This window comes from Mobula birostris, chromosome 3 (assembly GCF_030028105.1).
Source record: "Mobula birostris isolate sMobBir1 chromosome 3, sMobBir1.hap1, whole genome shotgun sequence".
Classification (NCBI taxonomy): Eukaryota; Metazoa; Chordata; class Chondrichthyes; order Myliobatiformes; family Myliobatidae; genus Mobula; species Mobula birostris.
The window spans coordinates 189,377,902-189,402,068 of record NC_092372.1 but is presented as its reverse complement, the minus strand read 5'-3'; the positions used below and the strand labels follow the sequence as shown (position 1 = coordinate 189,402,068).

The window sequence follows — 24,167 nt, the reverse complement described above, 5'->3', positions numbered from 1 at the left end:
CCCCAACTCTTCCTTTACTACATTGATAGCTGCATTGGCCCTGCTTCATGCACCCATGCTGAGCTCATCAATTTTATCAACTTTGCCTCTAAATTCCACCCTGCCCTTAAATTCATTTGATCCATCTCTGACACCTGCTTCCCCTTTCTCGATCTCTCTGTCTCCATCTCTGAAGACTGACTCTCAACCAACTTTCATAAGCCTACTGATTTTCACGATTATCTCCATAATACCTCTTCCCACCCTACCTCCAGTAAAAATGCTATGCCCTTTTCTCAGTTTCTTCATCTCCGCTGCATCTGTTCCCAGGAAGTGGCATTTCATTCCAGGAAATCAGAGATGTCTTTCTTCTTTAAAGAATGGGGTTTCCCTCTCTCCACCATTGATGCTGCCCTCACCTGCACCTCCTACATTTCCTGTACATCGCGCTCACCCCATCCTCCCACCAGTTGTAGAGTTCCTCGTAGCCTTACCTAACACCCCATCACCCACCGCATCCAACAAATTATCCTCCGCAATGTCCACCATCTCCAAAGGGATCCTGCCACTAAACATATATTTACCTCCCCGCCACACTCCATTTTCTACAGAGATCACTCACTCTTTGATTCCCTTGTCCATTTCTTCATCACCACTAATTTCTCTCCTGGTACTTACCCATGCAACCGGCCCAGATACCACACCTGCCCATGGGCCTCGTCCCTCACCTCTATTCAGGGCCCCAGATGGTCCTTCCAGGTGAGGCAACACTTCACCTGCAAATCTGCTGGGGTCACCTATTGTGTTCAGCGCTCCCGATGCGGCCTCATCTACACTGGAGAGACCCATCGTGAGCTGGGGGACCGCTCCGTGGAGTACCTTTGCACCATCCGCCACAAGTGGAGTTCAAGAGCCGAGAGGTAATGTTGCAGTTATATAGGACCCTGGTCAGACCCCACTTGGAGTACTGTGCTCAATTCTGGTCACCTCACTACAGGAAGGATGTGGAAACCATAGAAAGGGTGCAGTGGAGATTTACAAGGATGTTGCCTGGATTGGGGAGCATGCCTTATGAGAATAGGTTGAGTGAACTTGGCCTTTTCTCCTTGGAGCGACAGAGGATGAGAGGTGACCTGATAGAGGTGTACAAGATAATGAGAGGCATTGATCGTGTGGATAGTCAGAGGCTTTTTCCCAGGGCTGAAATGGCTAGCATGAGAGGGCATAGTTTTAAGGTGCTTGGAAGTAGGTACACAGAAGATGTCAGGGGTAAGTTTTTCAATGCAAAGAGCAGTGAGTGCATGGAACTGGCTGCCGGTGGCGGTGGTGGAGGCGGAAACAATAGGGTCTTTAAAGAGACTCCTGGATGGCTACATGGAGCTTAGAAAAATAGAGGGCTATGGGTAAAGCCTAAGTAGTTCATGCTAGGCACAGCTTTGTAGGCCGAAGGGCCTGAATTGTCTGTAGGTTTTCTATGTTTCTATGTTTTCTAAGCAGGAGTTCCTACTGACCAGACATTTGAATTCTGATTCCCATTCCCATTCTGATGTGTCGGTCCGTGGCTTCCTCATGTGCCAAGATGAGGCTATCCTCACGTGGAAGAGCAACACTTTATATTCCGTTGGGATAGCCTCCAACCTGATGGCATAAATATGGATTTCTCTTTCTGGTGAACAAATCTACCCCACCCTCTTCCTCTATTCCCTGCTCTGACCTTTTACCTCTCATCTGCCTATTACTTCGCCCTGGGCACCCTTCTCCTTCCCTTTCTCCGATGTTCCACTCTCCTCTCCTATCAGATTCCTTCTTCTCCAGCCCTTGACCTTTCCCACCCACCTGCATTCATCTATCACCTTCCAGCTATCCCTGTTACCCTCTTTCCACTTTTTTACTCTGGCATCTTACCCTTTCCTTCTCAGTCCTGAAGAAGGGCCTTGGCCCAAAATGTCAACTGTTCATTTATTTCTAAAGATGCTACCTGACCTGCTGAGTTCCTCCAGCATTTTGTGTGTGTTTTGATTAGGGTAATGCAAATTTGATATGCTCAGAATAAGTATAAATGAAGGAAACTCACTTTTACTGATCTTTGGCCTCCAGTTGACACCATGTTGCCGAGTTGAAGTAATACTTTTAAGAACATGTAACTTGGGAGTAACTGAAAATTTTTGGAGGAATTTGAACTTACTGGATTTGGTGTAAAATCTGCTAAAACCACTTTTACATTATTCTCTGAGGAAAAAAAAAGAACTTTTGCATTGCGACTTTTAGACCAATGTTACATCAGAAATTTACAGTAAATTCCAAGGCTAAATATTTCACTACTTTAGCAAGCATTGTGACATGTTTCAGCTAATCTTGTTATGTATTGACAAAGCAATTGGCATTTTAGCCCGAAAGTCTAAGCAAAGCATAAACTTAGTGGCCACTTTATTAGGTACACTGGTATACCTAATGTACGAGGGGTGACTGATAGGTTCGTGGCCTAAGGTAAAAGGAGTCAATTTTAAAAAACCTAGCACATTTATTTTTCAACATAGTCCCTCCTACATTTACACCCACGGTCGTGGAGCATACGGATCTTGAACCTCCAGAAAGTGTCCACAGCAGGTGTGATTGATAAGTTTGTGGCCTAAGGTAGAAGGAGATGGGTTATTAACTTCAAACTTTCTGCATAATCACTCAAAGAGTTGACCTGCATGTGCATGTAATGAGAGCTGTATAATTCATCTCCGTCTACCGTAGGGCACAAACTTATCAATCACCCCTCGTAAATAATCAACTAATCATGTAGTAGCAACTTAATGCATAAAAACATGTAGGCATTGCCAAGAGGATCTGCTGTTGTTCAGACCAACTATCAGAATGGAGAAGAAATGTGATCTAAGTGACTTTGACGATGGAATGATCATTGGTGCCAGATGGGGTAGTTTGAGTATCTCAGAAACTGCTGATCTCCTGCACATTTCATGCACAACAGTCTCTGGAGATTACAGACAATGGTGCAAGAAGCAAAAAGCTTCCAGTGAGTGGCAGTTGTGTAGGTAAAAATACCTTGTTAATGAATGGGGTCAGAGGAGAATAATACGTGTTACAACAGTGGTGTGCATAGGTGCATCTTTGAATGCATTATATTTTGAACCTTTAAGTGGATGGGTTACAGAAGCAGAGGATGACACTGGTTTCCACACCATTATAGAATAAAGTGGCTACCAAGTGTAAATCTCAACTATTCCAAAAGGGTGAAAAAGTTTCTAAAGAAGTCATAACTGGATTCTTCTCTGTCTTACATGTGGTATAGTTTGGAAGAGATTACGTAATTATCTAGCACCTTTTCTTTTTAATCTGGTGAGTAATGACATATTATTCCATGGCTGCTATTCTTCCTAATTTAACAGTACCAGAAAAGTAAGTCACAAAGTCACACGTACCAGGTGAGAATATTCCATCTCCACATCCTCCAGGCCAGCCAATCATTTCCCTCATTTTCTTCAGCGTGATGTATTCCAACAGAACAAACACTGGTGCAATCTCATATGTGAACCTGAAGATAATTCACAATAAATAATATTGCATTAGTATGATTCATATTACTTCCTGGTGGATAAATGAAGACTGCTATGCAACAGCAAACAAAGTTAGTGTAGACTCATGGAACAACACAGAGGGTGAGTAGTCAAGTGTCTACTATACTCTGCTGTCAGAGAAAATGGTTAAGCAAAGTGATTGATGTGGTAGATGCTAATGATGGTTTTCAAGGTGAACAGAGAAGGAGATCCAGCAATGAGCTCAGTTCCAGAATATCAGTCTGTACTGACTCAGGGCCATCTCGAGTGCTTCAGTGATTCATCTCTGAAATGAGGTGATTGAGATGAGATGACGGCTCTGTAATGAAGCAATGTAGATTTTCCCTGAAGAGCTTGAGAGATGCACCTGCAATAAGAATGAGAAAGTGCACTCTCAACCTATCATAGAAAAGATACTGCCTCTTTTCCTCCCAAAGATGAGGAGTAAGTCCATGGGATAGACGTGTACAGCACATATTGAAAAACTTGGCACAAAAGCTTGGAGCGATAGAGCATGAGGGAGGCCACTTGGTCAATGATATCAATGATGACTCATTGTCAGAGCTACACAATTAGTCTAACTCTCCATTTTTCTCCACTGAACTGTGACATATCTAACTGCACTTTGAAAGCAATTACCGAACCTCCCTTTTGTGTAGTTCGTGCCACTTCCAAATCACATTTTTGTAAGAATCAGCACAACCTCTTACAATGCAATGGGAGAATTTAGTAATTGTTTACTGTTGAGAAAGTGAGGAGAAACTGAACTAGTGCTCTTTGATTTCCTAATCTTTGCTTTCAACTGTTTGCTAACTCCACATCACACTCCATGGAAGATTGTAGAACATGATGAGGGAAGACGTAATGAACATCCAGCCATCTTCCCAGAAATCACTAACCCTTAGCTAAATGGTATCTCCAAGTAAACCAAACACTCTGATGATCTGTTACTGACTATATGGAGCTCCTTTTGGTTCAACATCTGGCTCACTGGGTGCTAATTCCTATCTCACGTTCACTCACTAAGACCTTGGTTCCTGTATTTCCTTTAATTGCATTGGGTTCCTCGTTCCCTGGCTCCCTGTAAACTTTTGCTTCCCACAGTCTCATGAAACCTATTGCGACTGTGTTTTCCAAGCTCCCTCTGAACTTAGCATTTCACTGGACAATTTATAACTCTTCATCAGGACTGATGAAGGGTCTCCGTCCAAAACATCGTCTGTCTACTCTTTTCCATAGAAGCTTCCTGGCCTGCTGAGTTCCTCCAGCGTTTTATGAATGTTGCTTTAGATTTCTAGCTTCTGCAGATTTTCTCTTGTTTGTAATTTATCATTCAGCTGTGTAACATCTAAAACAAAGCTGAATTGATCTGAGAGGAGCTGGTGTTTGCTTTTGGTGGCTATTGGTTTTGATTTGGCATTAATCAAAGCATTGCAGTATCTGCATTCAGCTTCTTGGGCTGGTGAGCAAATGTGTTTCCCCTTTTCAAGAGGGGCTGCAGGGAAAAACTTATTCCAGACTTATGAGCCTAATGTTAACAATAAGAAAGCTATTGGGAAAAAATTCTGAGGGATACTGTTAACAATCACTTGGAGAGGCAGGGATTAATTAGAGATAGTTCGCATGGCTTCATCAAGGGTAGATCTTAACTGATGAATTTGACTGAATTACTTAAGGAGCTAACAGTGTGTATTGATGAGAGGACAGCAGTAAATGCAGTTCACATGGATTTCATTAATGCCTTTGACAAGTTGCCACATGGGTGTCTGACCCATGGGATTCAGAACCTGTTGACAAATTGGACCTAAAGTAACTTGCCACAGGAGATAGAAGGAGATGGTAGTGGATTGTTTTGTGTTTGGATACCTGTGATTTGTGGTATTCTTTGGGATCGGTGCTGGGACCCTTGCTGCTTATAATACACATTGCAAGATTTGGGGGTATGATCAGTTCACAGATGACATGAAGACTGGTGGAATTGTTGACAGTGTGGAAGTTATCCTTTGGTTACAGGATCATATTGCTGTGTTGGCTAAGAAATAGCAGATGGAAGTTAATCCAAATAATTGTGCGGTAATGCATTTCGGAATACTAATAAAGCTAGAAAATAGACGATGTAAGTTAAGGTCTTGGGAGTATTGAACTTTGGTGCACACATCTAAAGGTATCTACTTCTATCACCTCCCCTGGCAGTGAATTCCAGGCCCCTGCCAGGCAAAGGAGACTAGTGAGCCTGTGTCAGCTCTCAAGACAATCCCATCAATCCCATTTTCCCACTAATTTCCCTGAAGCTTATTCCCTCTCATATAACCATCAACACTGCTCACCCCTTCCAACTCCGCTGTTACCCACCTACAAGCCTTTGAGATGTAGGAGGAAACACGTGCATCTGCAGGACAACCACATAGTCAGATGGGATGGCTAAAGAAGAAACTCCACTTCGACCTCATTGGAGGTCAGAAGAGAATCAGAGCGCTGGTTAGATGAGACAGCATCACTACCTCCAGCAACGCTGCACTGACCTGAGATTTATAGTTGTGAGCCATATGTCACTGGACTGTAAATGTGCACTCGAACACCTGGGGAGCCAGACAGCTAACTCCTTGGCCGATGCCATTCCGATAAGGAAATACAGATTTCATGCATGTAGTTGTGTCTGTGCTTGTAGGTCATCATCATCACGTGATTTATTACGTGTAACTTTTAGATATATGCTACCCAAAATTAGAAGGAACTAATCTCAAATACACTGGAAAGCTACTGTAAATCTGGTTTAAGGAGCTATTTCACCTCCAAGGGAATCAATGTCCTCTTCCAAGGTCATTGCAAGGAAATTGGAACTAAATTCTATTAGGAGACATTTTGGAGAGATTGATATTTAATCTGTATAAACCTGGAAGGAGAAGGCAAAGAACATGTTGTTCTTTGGTGTGAGACTGGTTCCTGTACTCAGCTGTATATTGTGAGCAAACAAGCTATGGACTGTTTCAGAAGCGTGGGAATTAAATAGTGCACCTGGCAATCATATAATGCATTCATCATAGTATTTGGTTAAGTTAGAGCAGCTGGCTTAGTGACTCTTTTCATTACAAAGCTAACTCCAAACAGAATGGATAAAGGAGTTTTGTCTGCCTGACCCAGCACACCACCTGGCAGTTAGTGCAGCATTTTACAGTGCTGGCAAGCAGAACATCAGGTTCAATTCCTGTCGCTACCTGCTAGAAGTTTGTAGAGCTTCCTCCGAATGCTCCAGTTTCTTCCCACATTCCAAAGATGTACCCTTTGGGACGAGTAAGCTGTGGGCATGCTATGTTGGAAGCAGAAGCATGGCAACACTTATGGGCTGCCCCCAGACTGTGTTGGTCACTGACACAAAAGACGCATTTCACTGTAAGTTTTGATGTTCACGTGACAAATAAACTTTGACTTTAGAGAAACCATCCAACAGGGGCAAAATCTAATTATATTGAAGACCATAAGCAGAACCAAACCTTAAGATACCTTCATATGGTTCTGCTTTAAAGGTATAGCATACATGTAAGATGTCTTAAAAGTATACTGATATTAGTATGCAAACACGAGGAAATCAATCAACTTTCCAGCTCTTGGCTTCATCCCTCCCCCTCCTGTTTTCTCCTATCACTTTGGAACTCTCTTCCCCTCCCACTTTTAAATCTCTTACTATCTCTTCCTTCAGTTAGTCCTGATGAAGGGTCTCGGCCTGAAACGTCGACTGTACCTCTTCCTAGAGATGCTGCCTGGCCTGCTGCATTCACCAGCAACTTTTAAGTGTGTTGCTTGATATTAGTATAGAGGTCTTGGCAAACAGAGTAACTGAAGGTTTTAACCAGCTAATGACAAAGTGGAGTAAATGTAGCTTTGTAGCTAGACACTCCTGCTTGTCCGGGTTGGGTATTACTTACAGGGTGATCTGACATGAGTAGGAATCATTCAGTTCCAGAAAGAGATCTTCTCTAAATGTAAAAATAAGCTAAGATTGAAAGCTAGTCATTAATGGTGTTGTTGACAAGAGCTGAATTATTTTATTGGTGCATTTAAACATCAGAACAACCCCAGATGATTGGCTGTCTCTGAACAATGTGGATTCCCCAGAGGTCGAAGAGCCTTGTTTTGACTCTCCACAGCGTGATATTCCTGTGTTGGTCATTAAGCACTGATAACTGCTTGTTTCAGCCCGCAGTGGCTAAACATTGGTGTTAGAATTCTCCACGGGCAGTGAAAATGAAGAGCACCATTCGAAAAATTACGTTGAGTTCATTGCTATAATGCTCCTGCCCATAGCAAAGACACATATTTTCCTTCGAATTTATCCAATGGGAAGGAATAAGTGCACAGCAAAGTGCAAAGTGTTATAAAATGCCCTATTCCGCTTCTGAAATTAAGTTTCACTGAAATCAATGGAACTGAATTTCAAAGGCTGTTTTGAACATAAGACTGCTCCTTTACAGAGGGCTAGTACTCTGAACTTGGATGATTTTCTGAGTAGTTAAATTTGTAGTTACACAATGGTGATTGGAAGTTTACAGCTAACCCTCTACAAAAAAAAAGTGGTGTGGAAGAGGAGAATCAAATGAGCAAAGAGAATAGCTTGAAAACAAGGTGGTCCCTGAATGTAGCATTGTAATATGGTCTCGGTCTCTCTCTAATGCTTATAAGGGAGACAGTATACCAATCTCATAAGACTACAAGACATTGGAGCAGAATTGCGCCATTCGGCTCATTGAGTCTGCTCCACTATTCCATCATGGTTGATTTATTATCCCTCTCAATACCATTTTCCTGTCTTCACCCCATAACCTTTGATGCTCTAACTAATTAAGAACCTATCAACAAACACGAGAAAATCTGCAGATGCTGGAAATCCTAGGCAACACACACAAAATACTAGAGGAACTTAGCAGGCCAGGCAGCATCTAAGGAAAGGAATAAACAGTCAACGTTTTGGACCAAGACCCTTCATCAGGACTCATAAGAATCTATCAAGCTCCACTTTAAATATACCCAATGATTTTGTCTCCACAGCCATCCTTGGCAATGAATTTCAGATTCACCACCCTATGGCTAAAGAAATTCCTCCTCATCTCTGTTCTAAATGTATTTATTCTGAGGCTTTGTCCCCTGGTCCTAGACTCCCTCGCTACAAGAAATATTCTCTCCACATCCATTCTATCTAGGCCCTTCAGTATTCGATAGATTTCAGTGAGATCCCCCCTCATTCTTCAAAACTCGAGAAAGTACAGGCCCAGAACCATGCTACTAGGTGCTTTATGCTAAAATTCAACTTTAAGAAAATTGCATGCACTCACTTCAAACCATATTGCTTATAAGAAAACACAAACTCCTAAGCATGAGAAAACCAGTTATATGATGTATTTCCTTATTTAAAATATAAACAAAATATAGGCCTGCACTGACACTGAATGAATTTCTAACTGGCATATCTCAGTCCTGACTTCACTTCTGATCCACTTCATAAAGACTTGACCTCAGTCACATAGGATAAGTGCACAAGGAGATGATGGACACGATTTGTACATTGCCTCCAAAAGTTGGTTCCACTTATTTTAATGGAAGTGAATTTCAAGAGCAGATTCAATGGTGAAGTCGCTGAAATTCTACCACAGTGTCAGAAAATGCTCATGTCATGACTAAACAAATTCATGACAAATACTTGCAGATGACACGAAGGTTGTGGAATTGAGAATACTGCAGAGGGTTGTTGTAGGTTGCAACACGACATTGACAGAATGTCGAGCTGGGCTGAGAATTGGCATATGTGTTGGCCCGGATTAGTCTGGGTATTTCAAGAGCCACGAGTTAACGTTGCAGCTCTATAAAACCCTGGTTAGACCACACTTGGAATATCGTGTTCCGTTCTGGTCACCTCATTATATGAATGACGTGGAAGATATTAGAGAGGATGCAGAGGGGATTTACCAGGATGCTACCGGAACTGAAGGGCATATCTTATAAAGATAGACTGAGTAAGCTAGGGCTTTTCTCTTCGGAGTGAAGGAGAATGAGAGGTGACTTGACAGAGCTGTACAAAATGATGAGACATTTATAGAGTGGATACCCATAGACTTCTTCCAAGGGTGGAATTGACTAATATGAGAGGGCATAATTTTAAGGTGATTGGAGGGATCCAGACGCTGTTGTGAGCATTTATACTTGTGCGCTGGTGTGTCTGCGTCGCTCTGCAATTCCGGCATGAACACACATGTGCACGTCACGTATTCGCACGTCACGCATGCGCACACACCTGCCCGTGCAAGGCTTCATGGGCATGGTCGGGTGCTCTTTGTACTGAATTTGTATGTTTCCCTGTGAGTACGTGAGTTTCCTCTGAATACTCCATTTTTGCCCCAAATCCCAAAGGTGTGTTGTAAGTTAACTAACTTCTATAAATTACCCCTTAACCAGCATAAGGCCCACGAGCGCAAGTAGACCACGTGGCTGAGAACCATCTGGGAATGAGATGAGGGGATGGCTCTGCTGAGAGCTGGCAGAGATGAGGCAGGACAGACAACCTCTTCCTGTGTACTGCATGTACAAATAAACTGACTTGCAGAGGTGCAGTGACAAAGGCTGTTATTCATACTGAGGCAGCATTTGATAGTGTGCATCAGGACCCCCAGCAAAACTGAAGTTAGATCAGTAGAAAACCCCGTGTTGACTGGGGTCATTCCTAGAACAACGGAATAAAAACAAAGAAATCCTACAGACGCTCAAAGTTTAAAATAAAGACAGAATGGCAGTATTTAACAAGTCAAGCGTCGCCTGTGGAGAGAAAAATAGTCACTAAAACTAGGCGTGGGAAGTAGAATTAAAGCAATGGGTAACTGCAAACTTACAGCGACCCTTATTATAGATATATATAGACATTTTGAATTGCTGGAGTGGGTGGTGATGCTATCTGAACAGATGCATAGGGAGAATGGAATGTAGTCCTCACAGGAAGCAAGGTGGGAGTGGCTGTTGTCAGAACACCTATGGGAGTTCATGAGTTTTTAACAGATACTGGTTGCTAACCTTTCCCCTGAGATGGATGTTACAGAAGTAGAGAAAGGACAAGGTGAAAGTGAGAGCCAGGTACAAAATGGCTGAAAAGATTATTTGCATTTTGTATGAGAGCAGGATGCAGAATATAACAATGGTACAGCCTTAGGATCATCAACAGGAAATATTAACTCTGCTTCTCTCTTAGAGGTGTTGCTTGACCTGCTGAGTGTGTGCTCTTATCCTAGCAATAAGGAAGCTGATTGTGGTGAATAGTGATTAATTATCGGCCACTATTACTACATGAGTTTCTCAGACAAATATCCACAGCTTAACATGCTTCAGCTGCTTTGTTATTGATCTCTCCACCATCATAAAGGCTGATTTACACTTGTGCGTAGCAGCTTACGCCGTAGCCTACGAAAGTGGGCTACACTGTTGTGAGCATTTATACTTGTGTGTTGGTGTGTCTGTGTCGCTCGGCAACTCGGGCACGTATACGCATGCGCACGTCATGTATTCGCATGTCACGCATGCGCACGTCACGTATTCAAACACGTCGCGCATGCGCACACACCTGCCCGTGCAAGGCTTCATGGTCATGGTAGTCTTTCTTGGGGTAAACAAGTTTAAAGTGAGCGTCTTTTTTCGTAAAAGCGAAATGCGTCCTCCATAATTTCGGAGGTCTGTAAAGCTTTATGGAAAGCATTGCAGCCAGAGTTCCTTCCCTGCCCTTCAGTCGCCCAGTGGGAAGCTACTGCAACGTGGGAGGAAATGCGATGCTACCAAGCGGACCAATCACAGTTGTTGCGGTCTGCGTTGCTGCAACGCGTATTTACATTTTGGGAGAGGTGCGTGTCAGGCTACGGCGTAGGGATCTGCATAGGCACTGCATAGGGTTCGCAGCTACACCGTACCTACGGCGTCAATTTGATGCACAAGTATAAATCAGCCTTAAGCCCAGAAACAGGGGGTGAGACCACTGATGTTTTCAGAGGCTGTGTGCTTCACCTCCAGATTTGAATGAGGAGTTTAGGATACTGTCATCAGCTAATCCAGGACACGATACAGGAGATCCAAGCCCGGAGATTGATTCAGAAGTCTGGAGGTTGAAGCCTGAAGGCTGAAGCCTAGAGACTGCAGGCCCAAATGCCCGTCCTGGAGTTGTGTATGGGTGGGTCATGTGTGGGTGGTGAGAAGGGAGGAAAGCGGCTTGTTTTGCTGTTGTTGTTTAGTTGCTTGTAGTGGTCTGTTTTGTTGGATGGTGTGTCGTTCTGCTGAACATGCTTTGTTGGTATCTGAATGTGTGGTGACACTTGCAGCCTGCACCCAGCATACCCTCAGTGCAGTGAGAAGGCGTTCAAAGCAAACTTATTACCAAAGTACCTATATGTCACTGCATACAACCCTGAGATTAATTTTCTTGCGGGCATCCATATTAGAATAATAACCGAAATAGAGTCAATGAAAAACCGTATCAACTTGGTGTTCAATCAATGTGCAAAAGACAACAACATGTGCAAATACAAAAAGAAAGAAATAATAATAATCATAAGTAAATAAACAACGAATATCAAGAACATGAGATGAAGCGTCATTTAAGGTGAATGCATAGGTTGTGGGAACACTTCAATGATGGGGCAAGTGAAGTTCAGTGAAATTATTCCCTTTGGGTCAAGATCCTGATGGCTGGGGGGTAGTAACTGTTCCTGAACCTGGTGCTGTGGGTCCTGAGGCTCCTGTACCTTCTTTCTGATGGCAGCAGTGAGAAAAGAGCATGACCTGGGTGGCGGAGCTCACTAGCGATGGATGGCTTCGTGCAGATATGCTCAATGGTGAGGTTTGCTTCACCCATGATGGGCTGGGCTGTATCCATTAGTTTTTGTAGGATTTTTTGTTCAAGAGCATTGATATCTTCATACTAGGCTATGATGTAGCCAGTCAATATGCTCTCCATTACATATCTATAGAAGTTTGTCAAAGTTTTAGTTGTCACCACCTTTGATTCAGCCTATGACAGTCCTGTCATCAGCAAACTTGAATATGGCACTGGAGCTGTGCTTAGTCACACAGTCATATCTGTAAAGCGAGTAGAGCGGGGGCTAAGCACACAGCCTCGTGGTGCACCTGTGCTCATGGAGATTACGGAAGCGATGTTGCTGCCAATCCAAACTGATTTGGGTCTGTAAGTGAGGAAATCAAGGATCCAATTGCACAGGGAGGTATTACGGCCAAGGTCTTGAAGCCTATTGGTTAGTTTTGAGGGTATGATGGCATTGAATGCTGAGCTGTAGTTGATAAAGAGCATCCTGATTTATTCATCTTTGCTGTCCAGATGTTCCAGGGTTGAGTGGTGAGTCAATGAGATGACATCTGCTGTAGACCTGCAGGCAACTTGGAGCAGATCCAAGTTGGTTCTGAGGTGGGAGTTGATACGTTTCATCACCAACTCTCAAAACACTTCATCACTGTGGAGGTAAGTGCTACTAGATGATAGTCTTTGAGGCAGATTACCACGTTCTCCTTAGGCACTGGTATGTGTGAAGCCTGCCTGAAGCTGGTGAGTACCTCAGACTGCTGAAGTGAATAAAGAATTTTACCTTAACAATTGTGGTATACATTGACAACTTGGGTGTGAATGCAGAAGAGCAAGCTTGTGGATGATATGAAAATTGATGGTATTATACAGTAGATGGTGTGGAAGTTGTTTTAAACTTCACCATGATATTGTTCAGCTGGAAAGTTGGGCAGAGCGATGGCAAGTGAAATTTAGTAAGGTGATGCAATTGGGGAACGTGGTAGGATATACACAGTAATAGCTGTCCCCTAAATTTTGAGCAACAGAGAGACCTGGAGTAGATCCATGAAAGTAGCAGCAGAGGTGGAGAATGTGGTGAAGAATGCATATGGAAAGCTTGCTATCATTGGCTGTGGTGTAGAACCTAAGAGCTGGGACATCATGGTACAGCTTTATAAGAATGTTCAGGCCACAAACAATCTAGTGGATGAACTTAGTCAGTTGGCAGCATCTCTGGGAAGAAAGGAATTATCAACCTTTAGGTTTTGAAACTCTGTATTAGAAAAATGACTTGGATGTAAAGGCATAGAAGACTATGGATAAGTGGGATTAGTATAGGTGGGTACAATGAGTGATATGAATATGGTGAGCAAAGGACCTCTTTTTGTGCTCTACAACTTCATGACCAGAACAATAGCTGGTGCACAGCCTGAAGAGAATTGAATATTAATTAGCGAGGCTTGGTCCAAAAGAAAGTCATTTTACACAATATAGAACACGACAGCAAAGCCAAACTTACATGTTTGTGTTAGCTGTGGAGGTAAGCCAATCAGCAGCAAGGCCAACCATATCTAAGCCTGTAGACAGCTGGTTGAAATATCTAGGATGACCTGTGAGCAAACAACAACTGATGTTAATTTCTGCATTCTGCTTGTATTCCTAAAGTGTGCTGAATTAAAATAAAACAGGAGGGTATGTAGCCCATAGAGTCAATTTAAAATCCATTCTGTAAAACCTTAACTTTTCAACTTGTGCTATTTATATTGCATTGTATGTTCCATGACACTACATTAACACCCAATCTTTATAATCTTGAATGTGCACTTTCATTTGAAGGTCGTGAGTTGTGGCTGTTTTACTTCTGTTGCATTAAGCCTGATGCAATATTGGAAAGTATTTACAATTTAAGGTTATTGCTGGCCCACGACAGCTGTTAGAGAAGTACTGAGATTAAGTTTGGTGTCAGGAAGTGAGAATAACACATTGTGATTTTGACATTTATGAATGCAAAACATAATTGCAGTATAAAGTGTTTTTATATGATACTGCCTCCTTATTATAAAACTGTTTCTAAAAGCAAAAACTTACCTATAATATATTAGAATTCGGTTCTATGCAATCTACATCTTTACAGTTTATAACAGCAAAACAAAGTTACATGTCCAGGTTTGTGCTTTGAGAAAATAAGACCAACAATGCACAAACTAGTGTCAACTACTAACTCCCAAGCTGTAATGGCAGAAATTCGCCACTGAATTTGTATAACTGCCAATAAATTCAGAATGCCACTGGAATACTGGAACATATAGCTAAATACCTAAACTCTTCTTAAGCATATTTTTGCTTACCAGTTTCAAATGTCCTTTACACACTTTTAACAAGACTGTTATCATGTGGATAGCCAGAGACTTTTTCCCAGGGCTGAAATGACTAACACGGGGTGTTTGGAAGTAGGTAAAGAGGTGACATCAGGGGTAGGTTTTTCACACAGAGAGTGGTGGGTGTGTGGGATGCATGCCAGTGATAGAGGTGGAGGTGGATACAATAGGGTCTTTTAAGAGACTCTTAGATAGGGACATGGAGCTTAGAAAAATAGAGAGCTATGCGGTAGGGTAATTCTATGCACTTTCCAGAGTAGGCTACATGGTCGGCACATCATTGTGGACCAGAGGGCCTGTAATGTGTTGAGATTTCTATGTTCTATGTTTTTATTCAATAGCTGTCCCAAGGTGATTCTGACATAACACATACCTCTCTTTTGACCAATGTTTAAATTACATTTGTTGTTGTCAGATATTGTGCACAAGCCTGCTAACAGGGGCTTGGATTCTTGACAATTAAGTTTTCAGTAGGAAACTCTTCAAGCATGCTTCATATACATTTGTCTTTGAGTACTAGCAAGTAAGAGGTTATTTATGATTATTGGACTGACAGTTGTATGTGAAACTGCAAAATGGCCAATACGGATAGTATAAGCTCACTGTGTACTAATCTGTTAAGTTCTATTTAAAAATGAAAAATTTGTTACATAAAAATACATTTTTGATTTTGCATTGAAGTGAAAACCTCTGCCTTGAGAGCGGCTGAACATTTTTTCAACAGAACAATGAGGTGAGCGCCTTGTGTAGGAGGAGAAGATGGAGGAAGTTGTTTGATTCTTTTCCCCAGAGAAAGTTTAGGGCTTGAAAAGTATCAATTAACATGCTAGAGTTCCGAGCAATTTGTTTCATTATCTTATGCTTTACAAGAATTAGATCCATATATTGAATCTTTTAGATCCACAGAAGGTTTGTTGAGAAAATATATAAAATTGGGATAAGTATAAACAGGATAAATAATCGGAGTCTTTTCCCCAAAGTAGAAGTGTCAAATGCTAGAAGACTTAGTTTTAAAAAGAGGAGGAAAGGTTTCAAGGAGATTTTAGAAGCACCTTTTTTTTTAAACAGAAAGTGGTCTGTGCCTGGAAAATGCTGCCAGAGGAGGAGGTAGAAGCAGATTCAAAAAGCAACATTTAATAGGCACTTAGACAGGTGCATTAACAAGCAGTGGATGGATGGACCTCGACCATGTGCGACCAGATAGGATACGTTTAAATAGGCATCGTGGCAGGCACAGACATCATGAGCCAGAAGGTTCTATTCCTTTGCTGTACTGTTTTGTGTTCTATATAAAGCAAAAAAAAATCAGACCTTGTGTGCTGCTGATAACAAATGGAATAACTGTTAATTCTGGATTTTGCAGCCCAGATCTCAAAGTGTCATAGCACACATTTATTTAATGGAAATGCTGCCACATTTTCCAAGATCTTATGGAACTTAATGAAAATTTTTGATATCCTTGATAATGGTTTGATGTTTTTAAGCACAATGTGTAATGCTGTGATTGACATGGCACCATCAATGGAACGATCTTCTAGCACAGAATCTTGTAAAATATGACCAGCAGTACTTAAAATAAAGATTGAAGTGCAACAATGAGATCAGAACCTTGGAATAAATTAAATAAGATCTCATTTTATTAGAATATAATAGAAAACTTTATTATACTATTTAGTGTTTGAAGATTGCGTAAGGAAACCCATTATGTTATAGAACAATTGCAAGTATGTCAATGCTTATAATTTATCAGCTTTTGTAGCCTCAGTGATGAAATTAATTAACATTCATGGTGCACATTCAGCCCTTTAGTTCCTTTTAATCTGAATGCGTGGTAAATAATCGCTGTAGTAAAATAACTTAAAAAGATGAACTTAGGCCATTCAACATGTGAAAAAGCAGCAATGTAATTGACAAGAGTTATTGTTGGATTGTGGTAAACCAGGACTAGATCATTTAAACAAAATCCATTTGCTGTCTGGTGTGCCACTAAGAACTAATCCTAGAAGGAAGCATTATTTGGAAAGAATATGAATGTATGGGAAATGTCGTTCCGCCAGATTTACTGATACATTGTTAACCCCCAGTGCTACAGTACTTATTCAATTCTACAACTAAATCACATATGCATCACTTCGTTTGAAATCAATATCAATGTGAAAGTTCATTTCTCTCTTTAAATATTTGAGAGTTCTTTTGTTCATTGAAGAACGAGCCAAGCACATGCGTGAGGTTATTTTTCTAAAACCGAGGAACCGAAGAGAGTAACACATGTTCATTGCAGGATAGACCATTCAATCCGTCGAGGCTATTTCACCATTCCAATGGAAAATCACAAAGAAAGTTGCAAATGTAAAACTTTTGATTCGCCATTCTTTGGGACAATGGAATTAAGAAGCATTTACTGTACACCTGCTTTTCATTGATGAGACACAAGAGTTTTGATTGGAGAGAACAGAAATACCATATAGAGAGGAAATCTACAACAAGTGGAAAGAGTGAGCAATTTCAAATTCCTGAGTATTGATATCACTGAGGATCTATCCTGGACCCTACATATCAATGCAGCTGCAAAGAAGGCACAACGGCGGCTATACTTCATTAGGAGTTTGAGGAGGTCTGGTACGTCATCAAAGACAATCACAAATTCCTACAGATGTACCGTTGAAAGCATTTTAACTGACTGTCTCGCCACTTGGTATGGGGGGGTGCGGGGCAGTGGGTCGGCTACTTTACAGGATCAAAATAAGCTGCAGAGAGTTGTGAACTTAGTCAGCTTCATCATGACACTTGCTTCCATCGTATCCAGAACATATTCAAGGATCATTGCTTCAAAATGGTGGTGTCCATCATCAAGGACCGCCATCACCCAGGTCATGCCTTGTTCTCAATGCCACCCATCAGGATGCATGTTCAGAAGAAGGAAGGCTCACGCTTAATGATTCAGGAACAGTTTCTTCTCCTCTGCCGTCTAATTTCTGAATGGACATTGAACCCAAGAACATTACCTGATCACTTTTTTTAAGTTTCTATTTTGTACTACTTATTTGATTTAACAATTTATGTATATTCTTAGTGTAATACACGTGTTTTTCCCATTATTATCTATTGCATTGTACTGCTGTTGCAGAGACAATAACATATATTGTTATATGCAAGTGATACTAAACCTGATTCTGATTCCTGCAACCATAGAATTTGAGTTGGAAAAATCACCACGTAAATTGAAGAGCATGAATGGCAGTGATATGAGTAGCTAAACAATCCTAGTTACCTGAGCATGGCGTAAAAATAGATAGTTGACTTCTACTTCATTAAGAAAATAGCATAACATCGTTGTCCTATCTCCAAATGGGAGAGGAATGATTAAAAATTTGGTGAACAAAAAGCAGTACCGTTTAAAAATGGTCATATTGTTAAATCCATTGTGCATATTATTATATATGTTTTTCCATGGAAAATTTCCACTTGGCTAGTTCCTACTATGCAAGAACTATTAGTTACTCAGTAATTAGCTAACAGCAATTGGTTATCTTTGAACCAGCAACATCTCATTGTTTCTGAAGGTGATCATAAATTATCTAGAAGCGGATGTCCTCTTTTGTGGTTCTACATTCTTCCTACCCTGCCCCTCCTGTGCAAAACATTGGCCGTTTCCACAGTCACTAACGGCATTCAACAAAATGAATCTCTTGATAGATAATATGTCACTGATTTACTGTAGATTATATCATTTTCACACAACTGTGAATTCAGATCATGAGTTCACACAATAAGTGCTGCCCCAATCCAAACATCTGTGTGATGAGTTGAAGCATTTCTCTACAATCATACTGTTCTTATCTGTTGCTACCATGTCTGATTCAACTCAAAAGTAGATATCTGAGGTTGGCTTTAAAAGAAACAGTGTGAAACATTTGTGGTGATCATTTTAAGCACTTTATCTGTGAATTAAACTATTCAAGCAATGTCTAGGTCAAAACTCCATTTCAGAAGTTACAGTGCACTCTGGCTTACAACATCCAAAGAAGCGTTCATGTTCCTTCATACCTGTTTTAACAGCATATTTTAGTGTTGTCCTGCAGGTCAACAAAATGTCTTCTAAAGAGTTTGGCTTTTCATCTAGCATCCAGTTAAATCCCTCAAGAAGATCATCAGGATAGTGGAAATCTATTACTTTTGTAGATCTATCAAATGTTTTCAAAATGTACTCAAGTAGAATGTCCAACACTTGTTCCAAGAACGTGAAAGTGACTCCTTCTCCATTGCATGCTGGCAGAAGATCTGCAGGGATAAAACAGGAAGAAAAAAAATCAGTTAATTTTGCTTTTTATTCCATGTTCATGTTGTTTTAACAAGATGAGTGCAGGTCAGTTCCTCTGATAGGAAAATGTACAAATGATATCAATGTCTGCGCATTATCTGCCAGCAGGAGATGACAGCCACATGGAGTGAATTTAATTATGTCAGTTGGTTTCCCCAGCTCGGAAGGAATGCTTCTGGCTGCGATCTGACAAAGGACTCAGAATGATGTTGAATGAGCCACAACTCTCATATTTCACCTCACAATTATCCCATTAAGAATCAAATGTCCATTTAGCTGAAGAACTGTTTTAGCCAATAATTTATCCAACATTAATAGAATAAAGCTTCTACTTCTAAAAGTCTATTTATCTATTGTTATAAGTAATATCAAAATAAAGACATAAATCATCGAGTAAAATAACTTCTGGTGATAATAACAGATAAGTGCATAAATATTAACTATTGTAAATTACCCATTTTTGTTTATCTTAAGTTCCCAGTGCATTTGTTGGTAGAACGGAAGGTAATCAGGGAAATAATAGGTCCTTTAGGATCAAAGGACAATTTATTATTTATTTATGTAGAGATACAACATGGAATGGGCCCTTCCAGCCCACTGAGCTGAACTGTCCAGCCCAGCAACCCACCAATTTTAACTCTAGCCGAATCACAGGAAAATTTACAATCACCAATTAACCTACTAACTGGTACATCTTTGGACTGTGGGAGGAAACCAGAGCACCCAAGGAAACCCAGGCACACAGGAAGGAACGTACAAACCTACTTACAGAGGATGCTGGAATTGAATTCCAAACTCTGACATCCCCATGTCAATTCTTTCTACGTCACTGAATTTCATTTTTTAAACCAACAAACCACCCCACCTCTTTGAACTACCTGTCAGAATCAGAATCAGGTTTATTATCACAGGCATGTGTCATGAAATTTGTTAACTTAGCAGCAGCAGTTCAATACAATACATGATATAGAAGAAAAATAAAAATAATAAATAAATCAATCAATTACAGTATATGTATATTGAATAGATTAAAAATCATGCAAAAACAGAAATAATATATATTAAAGGAAGTGAGGTAGTGTTCACAGGTTCAATGTCCATTTTAGGAATTGGATGGCAGAGGGGAAGAAGCTTTTCCTGAATTGCTGAGTGTGTGCCTTCAGGCTTCTGTACCTCCTACCTGATGGTAACAGTGAGAAAAGGGCATGCCCTGGGTGCTGGGGGTCCTTAATAATGGACGCTGCCTTTCTGAGACACCACTCCTTGAAGATGTCCTGGGTACTTTGCAGACTAGTACCCAAGGTGGAGCTGACTAAACTTATGACACTCTGCAGCTTCTTTTGGTCCTGTGCAGTAGCCCTCCCATACCAGACCATGATGCAGCCTGTCAGGCTGCTCTCCATGGTACATCTATAGAAGCTTTTGTTGACAGACAAAATCTCTTCAAACTCCTAATGAAGTATAGTCACTGTCTTGCCTTCTTTATAGCTGCATCAATATGTTGGGACCAGGTTAGATCCTCAGAGATCTTGACACCCAGGAACTTGAAACTGCTCATTCTCTCCACTTCTAATCCCACTATGAGGATTGGCATGTGTTCCTTCATCTTATCCTTCCTGAAGTCCACAATCAGCTCTTTTGTCTTAATGACATTAAGTGCAAGGTTGTTGCTGTGACACCACTCCACTAGTTAGCATATCTCGCTCCTGTATGCCCTTTTGTCTCCATCTGAGATTCTACTAACAATAGTTGTATCATCAGCAAATTTATAGATGATATTTCAGCTGTGCCGAGCCACACAATCATGGGTATAGACAGAGTAGAGCAGTGGGCTAAGCACACACCCTGAGGTGCACCAGTGTTGATTGCCAGTGAGGTGGAGGTATTATCACCAATCTACATAGATTGTGGTCTTCCACTTAGGAAGTTGAGGATCCAATTGCAGAGGGAGGTACAGAGACCCAGGTTCTGTAACTTCTCAATCAGGATTATGAGAATGATAGTATTAAATGCTGAGCTATAGTCGATGATCAGCATCCTGACACAGGTGTTTATGTTGTCCAGGTTGTCTAAGGCCGTGTGAAAAGCCATTGAGTTTGCGTCTGCCGTTGACCTATTGTGGCGATAGGTAAATTGCAGTCCTGTCTCTACTTTCTATATAATGTACAGTATATCCTTGAATATTAAGCTCCCAGCTATGATGTTCTTTCAACCACAATTTAGTGGTGCCCACAATATCATACCAATTTCCAATTGTGTTACAAAATTATCTACCTTACTTTGTATATTGCTTGCATTCAAATATAACACCTTCAGTCTGTATTCACTACTCTTCCTTTCAATTTTGTCTCCAGTTTACAGAAGTAAATCCTAATTCTTTTCTAAATATTTGTCTTGTTCATTGTTCTGGAGAACTCCACAATCTCCTGCACTTTTCATCTTTTTTACTTTATCCATCCTTTCCCATCCAGCCATGATTGAATAGTAGAGCAGTTTGAAGGGCTGAGCAGCCTGATTCTGCTCTTATAGTAAATGCTATGGTCTTATTGCTATTGAGGGTAAACTAGTGCAACTAGAGTAGAATATTTGTATGTACACCAGGAAAGCCCTGAATGTGAATGAAGTAAAACAGATTTAATTTTTATTCATGATTCCCATGACAATTATCAGTGTGTTGTTTTGTGATCAAAATCAAGTTGTGTATTAAATGGCTCTTACAATTAGTGTAACTATATATTAATATTGCAGACTAAAAATGATCATTGCTGATTGCAGTTGACTGATACTTTGTGCACTCAGATGGCAATCTTCCAACTGGTTCTTTAACAGGGAATAACCTCCTTCCAGTTTGATGTCTCGTTATCTGATACACACTTGTAATTGCCCAGAAAACATTTAATCCTGCCACTTTGGTATGACATATATTGTCAGTTTCAATCTTTCAATAAAACACCTGATCCAGTAAAATCATTGAAATGTTATCCAGTTACTAAGTGCATACAGATTCCTCTATTCTACATACAGTATTTCACAGTAGTAATGTAACAAATCACTGTATTACCAGCTGGATAAATGTAATGTCTAGTGGTATTTCTAGTTTGCTCTGCCTATTGCTCCGGGCTCTTATGCAAATTTTCTGCCATTTACCTATCTTGGGGTTCTCGTTACCACTTACATTATTCTCATGGTGGGTATGTACATATTGATTATCTTACACAACTGGTTCAGAGCTGGTCCAAGAAATTTCCAACAGAGTAACTGAGACTGCTTTACAGAAAGTATCTGGAAGCTGAGCATAACAGCCAAGCAATGGCAATGCATGATAATACCTAATAACAGGGCTCACCTTAAGTGTGATAGATTTATTTTTGTCTAGTGACATTTGTGATGTCCTCTGTGGTGAAACAAATATTATTCTAGCTATTTTGTCATTTTAACAATGATTATATCTTAATAACTTCTTAATAATGACTATGCCTTAGAGAAGAAGTGGGGTAACTTTCTTATTTCCTGACAACTCATGACCTGAGCTATATATTTTCATGGAATACAGACTCTGATGAATTTTGCATATTTCAGGAATATAATGATCAGTAATGTGAAACATTTGCGAACAATATCATTGTTCTCGCGGGTTCACAGACACAGAACTCAGCAGAAAAACTGCATGAAAGGTGTTTTCCGACTGGCTCCAGATGGCTTCTTCAAACAGCAAGAGAAGTGTGTGTTCCTTCCATTGAAGTATGAAAAACAATCCTTAGAAAAGTAGATGCTTAAGCACTTTGTCATACTGATTAATATACATTTAAGTAAAAAGATAGCAACTACTTTTAGACTTTATCGAATTATCCCTCAGAATGAACAGATCACACTCAGATTGACTCTTTTGGTAACTCTTGAGTTAAACATTTGTTCATAGCAAATTCCTTGCTCTTCAAACAAGGAGGTTTGAGGTTTCACTCCTGGACAAGCAGTCCTGTCGAGGGACTACAGAGCTGATGAAAAGTGGGTACTTGGAAAGATTAAGGACAGAACTGGACCACGTTCCTACACAATGGAGATTGCAGCTGATATCATCTAGGTATAACACATTGATCAGCTGAGGAAGGCAGAGTCAATTGTTATAGAAGAAAGATGGCTAGAGATGTCAGAGCCACTTCCTACAGTCCCAGTGTCAACTCCTGCAACCACCACAAAGGAGGTTCCAGAACCTGTGATTGTTTCACAGCCACAATTCTCACCAGCAGACAGAGTGATATCCCTTGTCAGAAAAGATGTTATCCTACAAGAGTAGGAAATCCTCCACAGCGATTAAATCTTTAGGACTCAATAGGACAGTTTAAAATTTACTGTGCTGTGGATGTCTATTTAGTAGTTGTATTGTACAATATACTGTAATAACAGTTATATGTATACAAGCTAGGATGCATTCTATAATGAGTTGGAGTTTATAGCTAAACAGGGAGGAGTGTCATGTATTTAATATTTGAATAACATTGTAAATAATTTGCTTGATTAAGTGTACTTTGTTGTTTGCATAATGCGTTGCAGATTATCTGCAAAAGTACATAAATGGCGTATATCATCAGGCACCATGTGATATGGTTTATACCCTGGTTCAAAGAAACATTGTCTCAATTCTATATACATTATATGGTTATATATGCGTTATATACGTTTGTATAGTTAAATCACAATAAACTTGACTTGATATGTGCACCTAGCTTAAAGTAAAATGCAAGGTTTTAATATTTAATGTTAGTTTAACGTTTTGGAGTTCCAAAACATAACAGCTTCTGGACGGGTACTTGAATGAACAAGACATAGAGGGATATGGAATTAATGCAGCAAGTGGAATAAGTACAGATGAGCATGATTGGCAAGGATGTAGAGGAGAGAAAGGCCTGTTTCTCTTATGTACAACAATACTAAAGAACAAAAGTGCTGAGGAGCAGTTGATGGGAAGAAGATATGGAGGATATAACGGGTCAGAATGAAAAGGATTAATTGAACTGCAGTAATTCGGACACTCATTTAATTGATGTAAATCAGCTACTTCAGCCTTTCCTGGGCCAATTATATATCAGAACTTGTTAATTGAACATTAT

The 24,167-nt window shown here is 40.5% G+C and overlaps 1 protein-coding gene across 1 annotated transcript in view; it reads right to left on the bottom strand.

Annotated features, from left to right (window-relative positions):
• Window positions 1-24,167, bottom strand: part of gad2 (glutamate decarboxylase 2) — a 101,217-nt gene that overhangs the window by 43,841 nt on the left and 33,209 nt on the right. The window contains exons 4-6 of the mRNA XM_072254430.1: window positions 18,786-19,019; window positions 13,880-13,970; window positions 3,408-3,520 (exon numbers count right to left, since the gene is read on the bottom strand). Of these exons, the coding sequence (XP_072110531.1) occupies window positions 3,408-3,520; window positions 13,880-13,970; window positions 18,786-19,019 (438 nt within the window). The remainder of the gene's footprint in view (window positions 1-3,407; window positions 3,521-13,879; window positions 13,971-18,785; window positions 19,020-24,167) is intronic.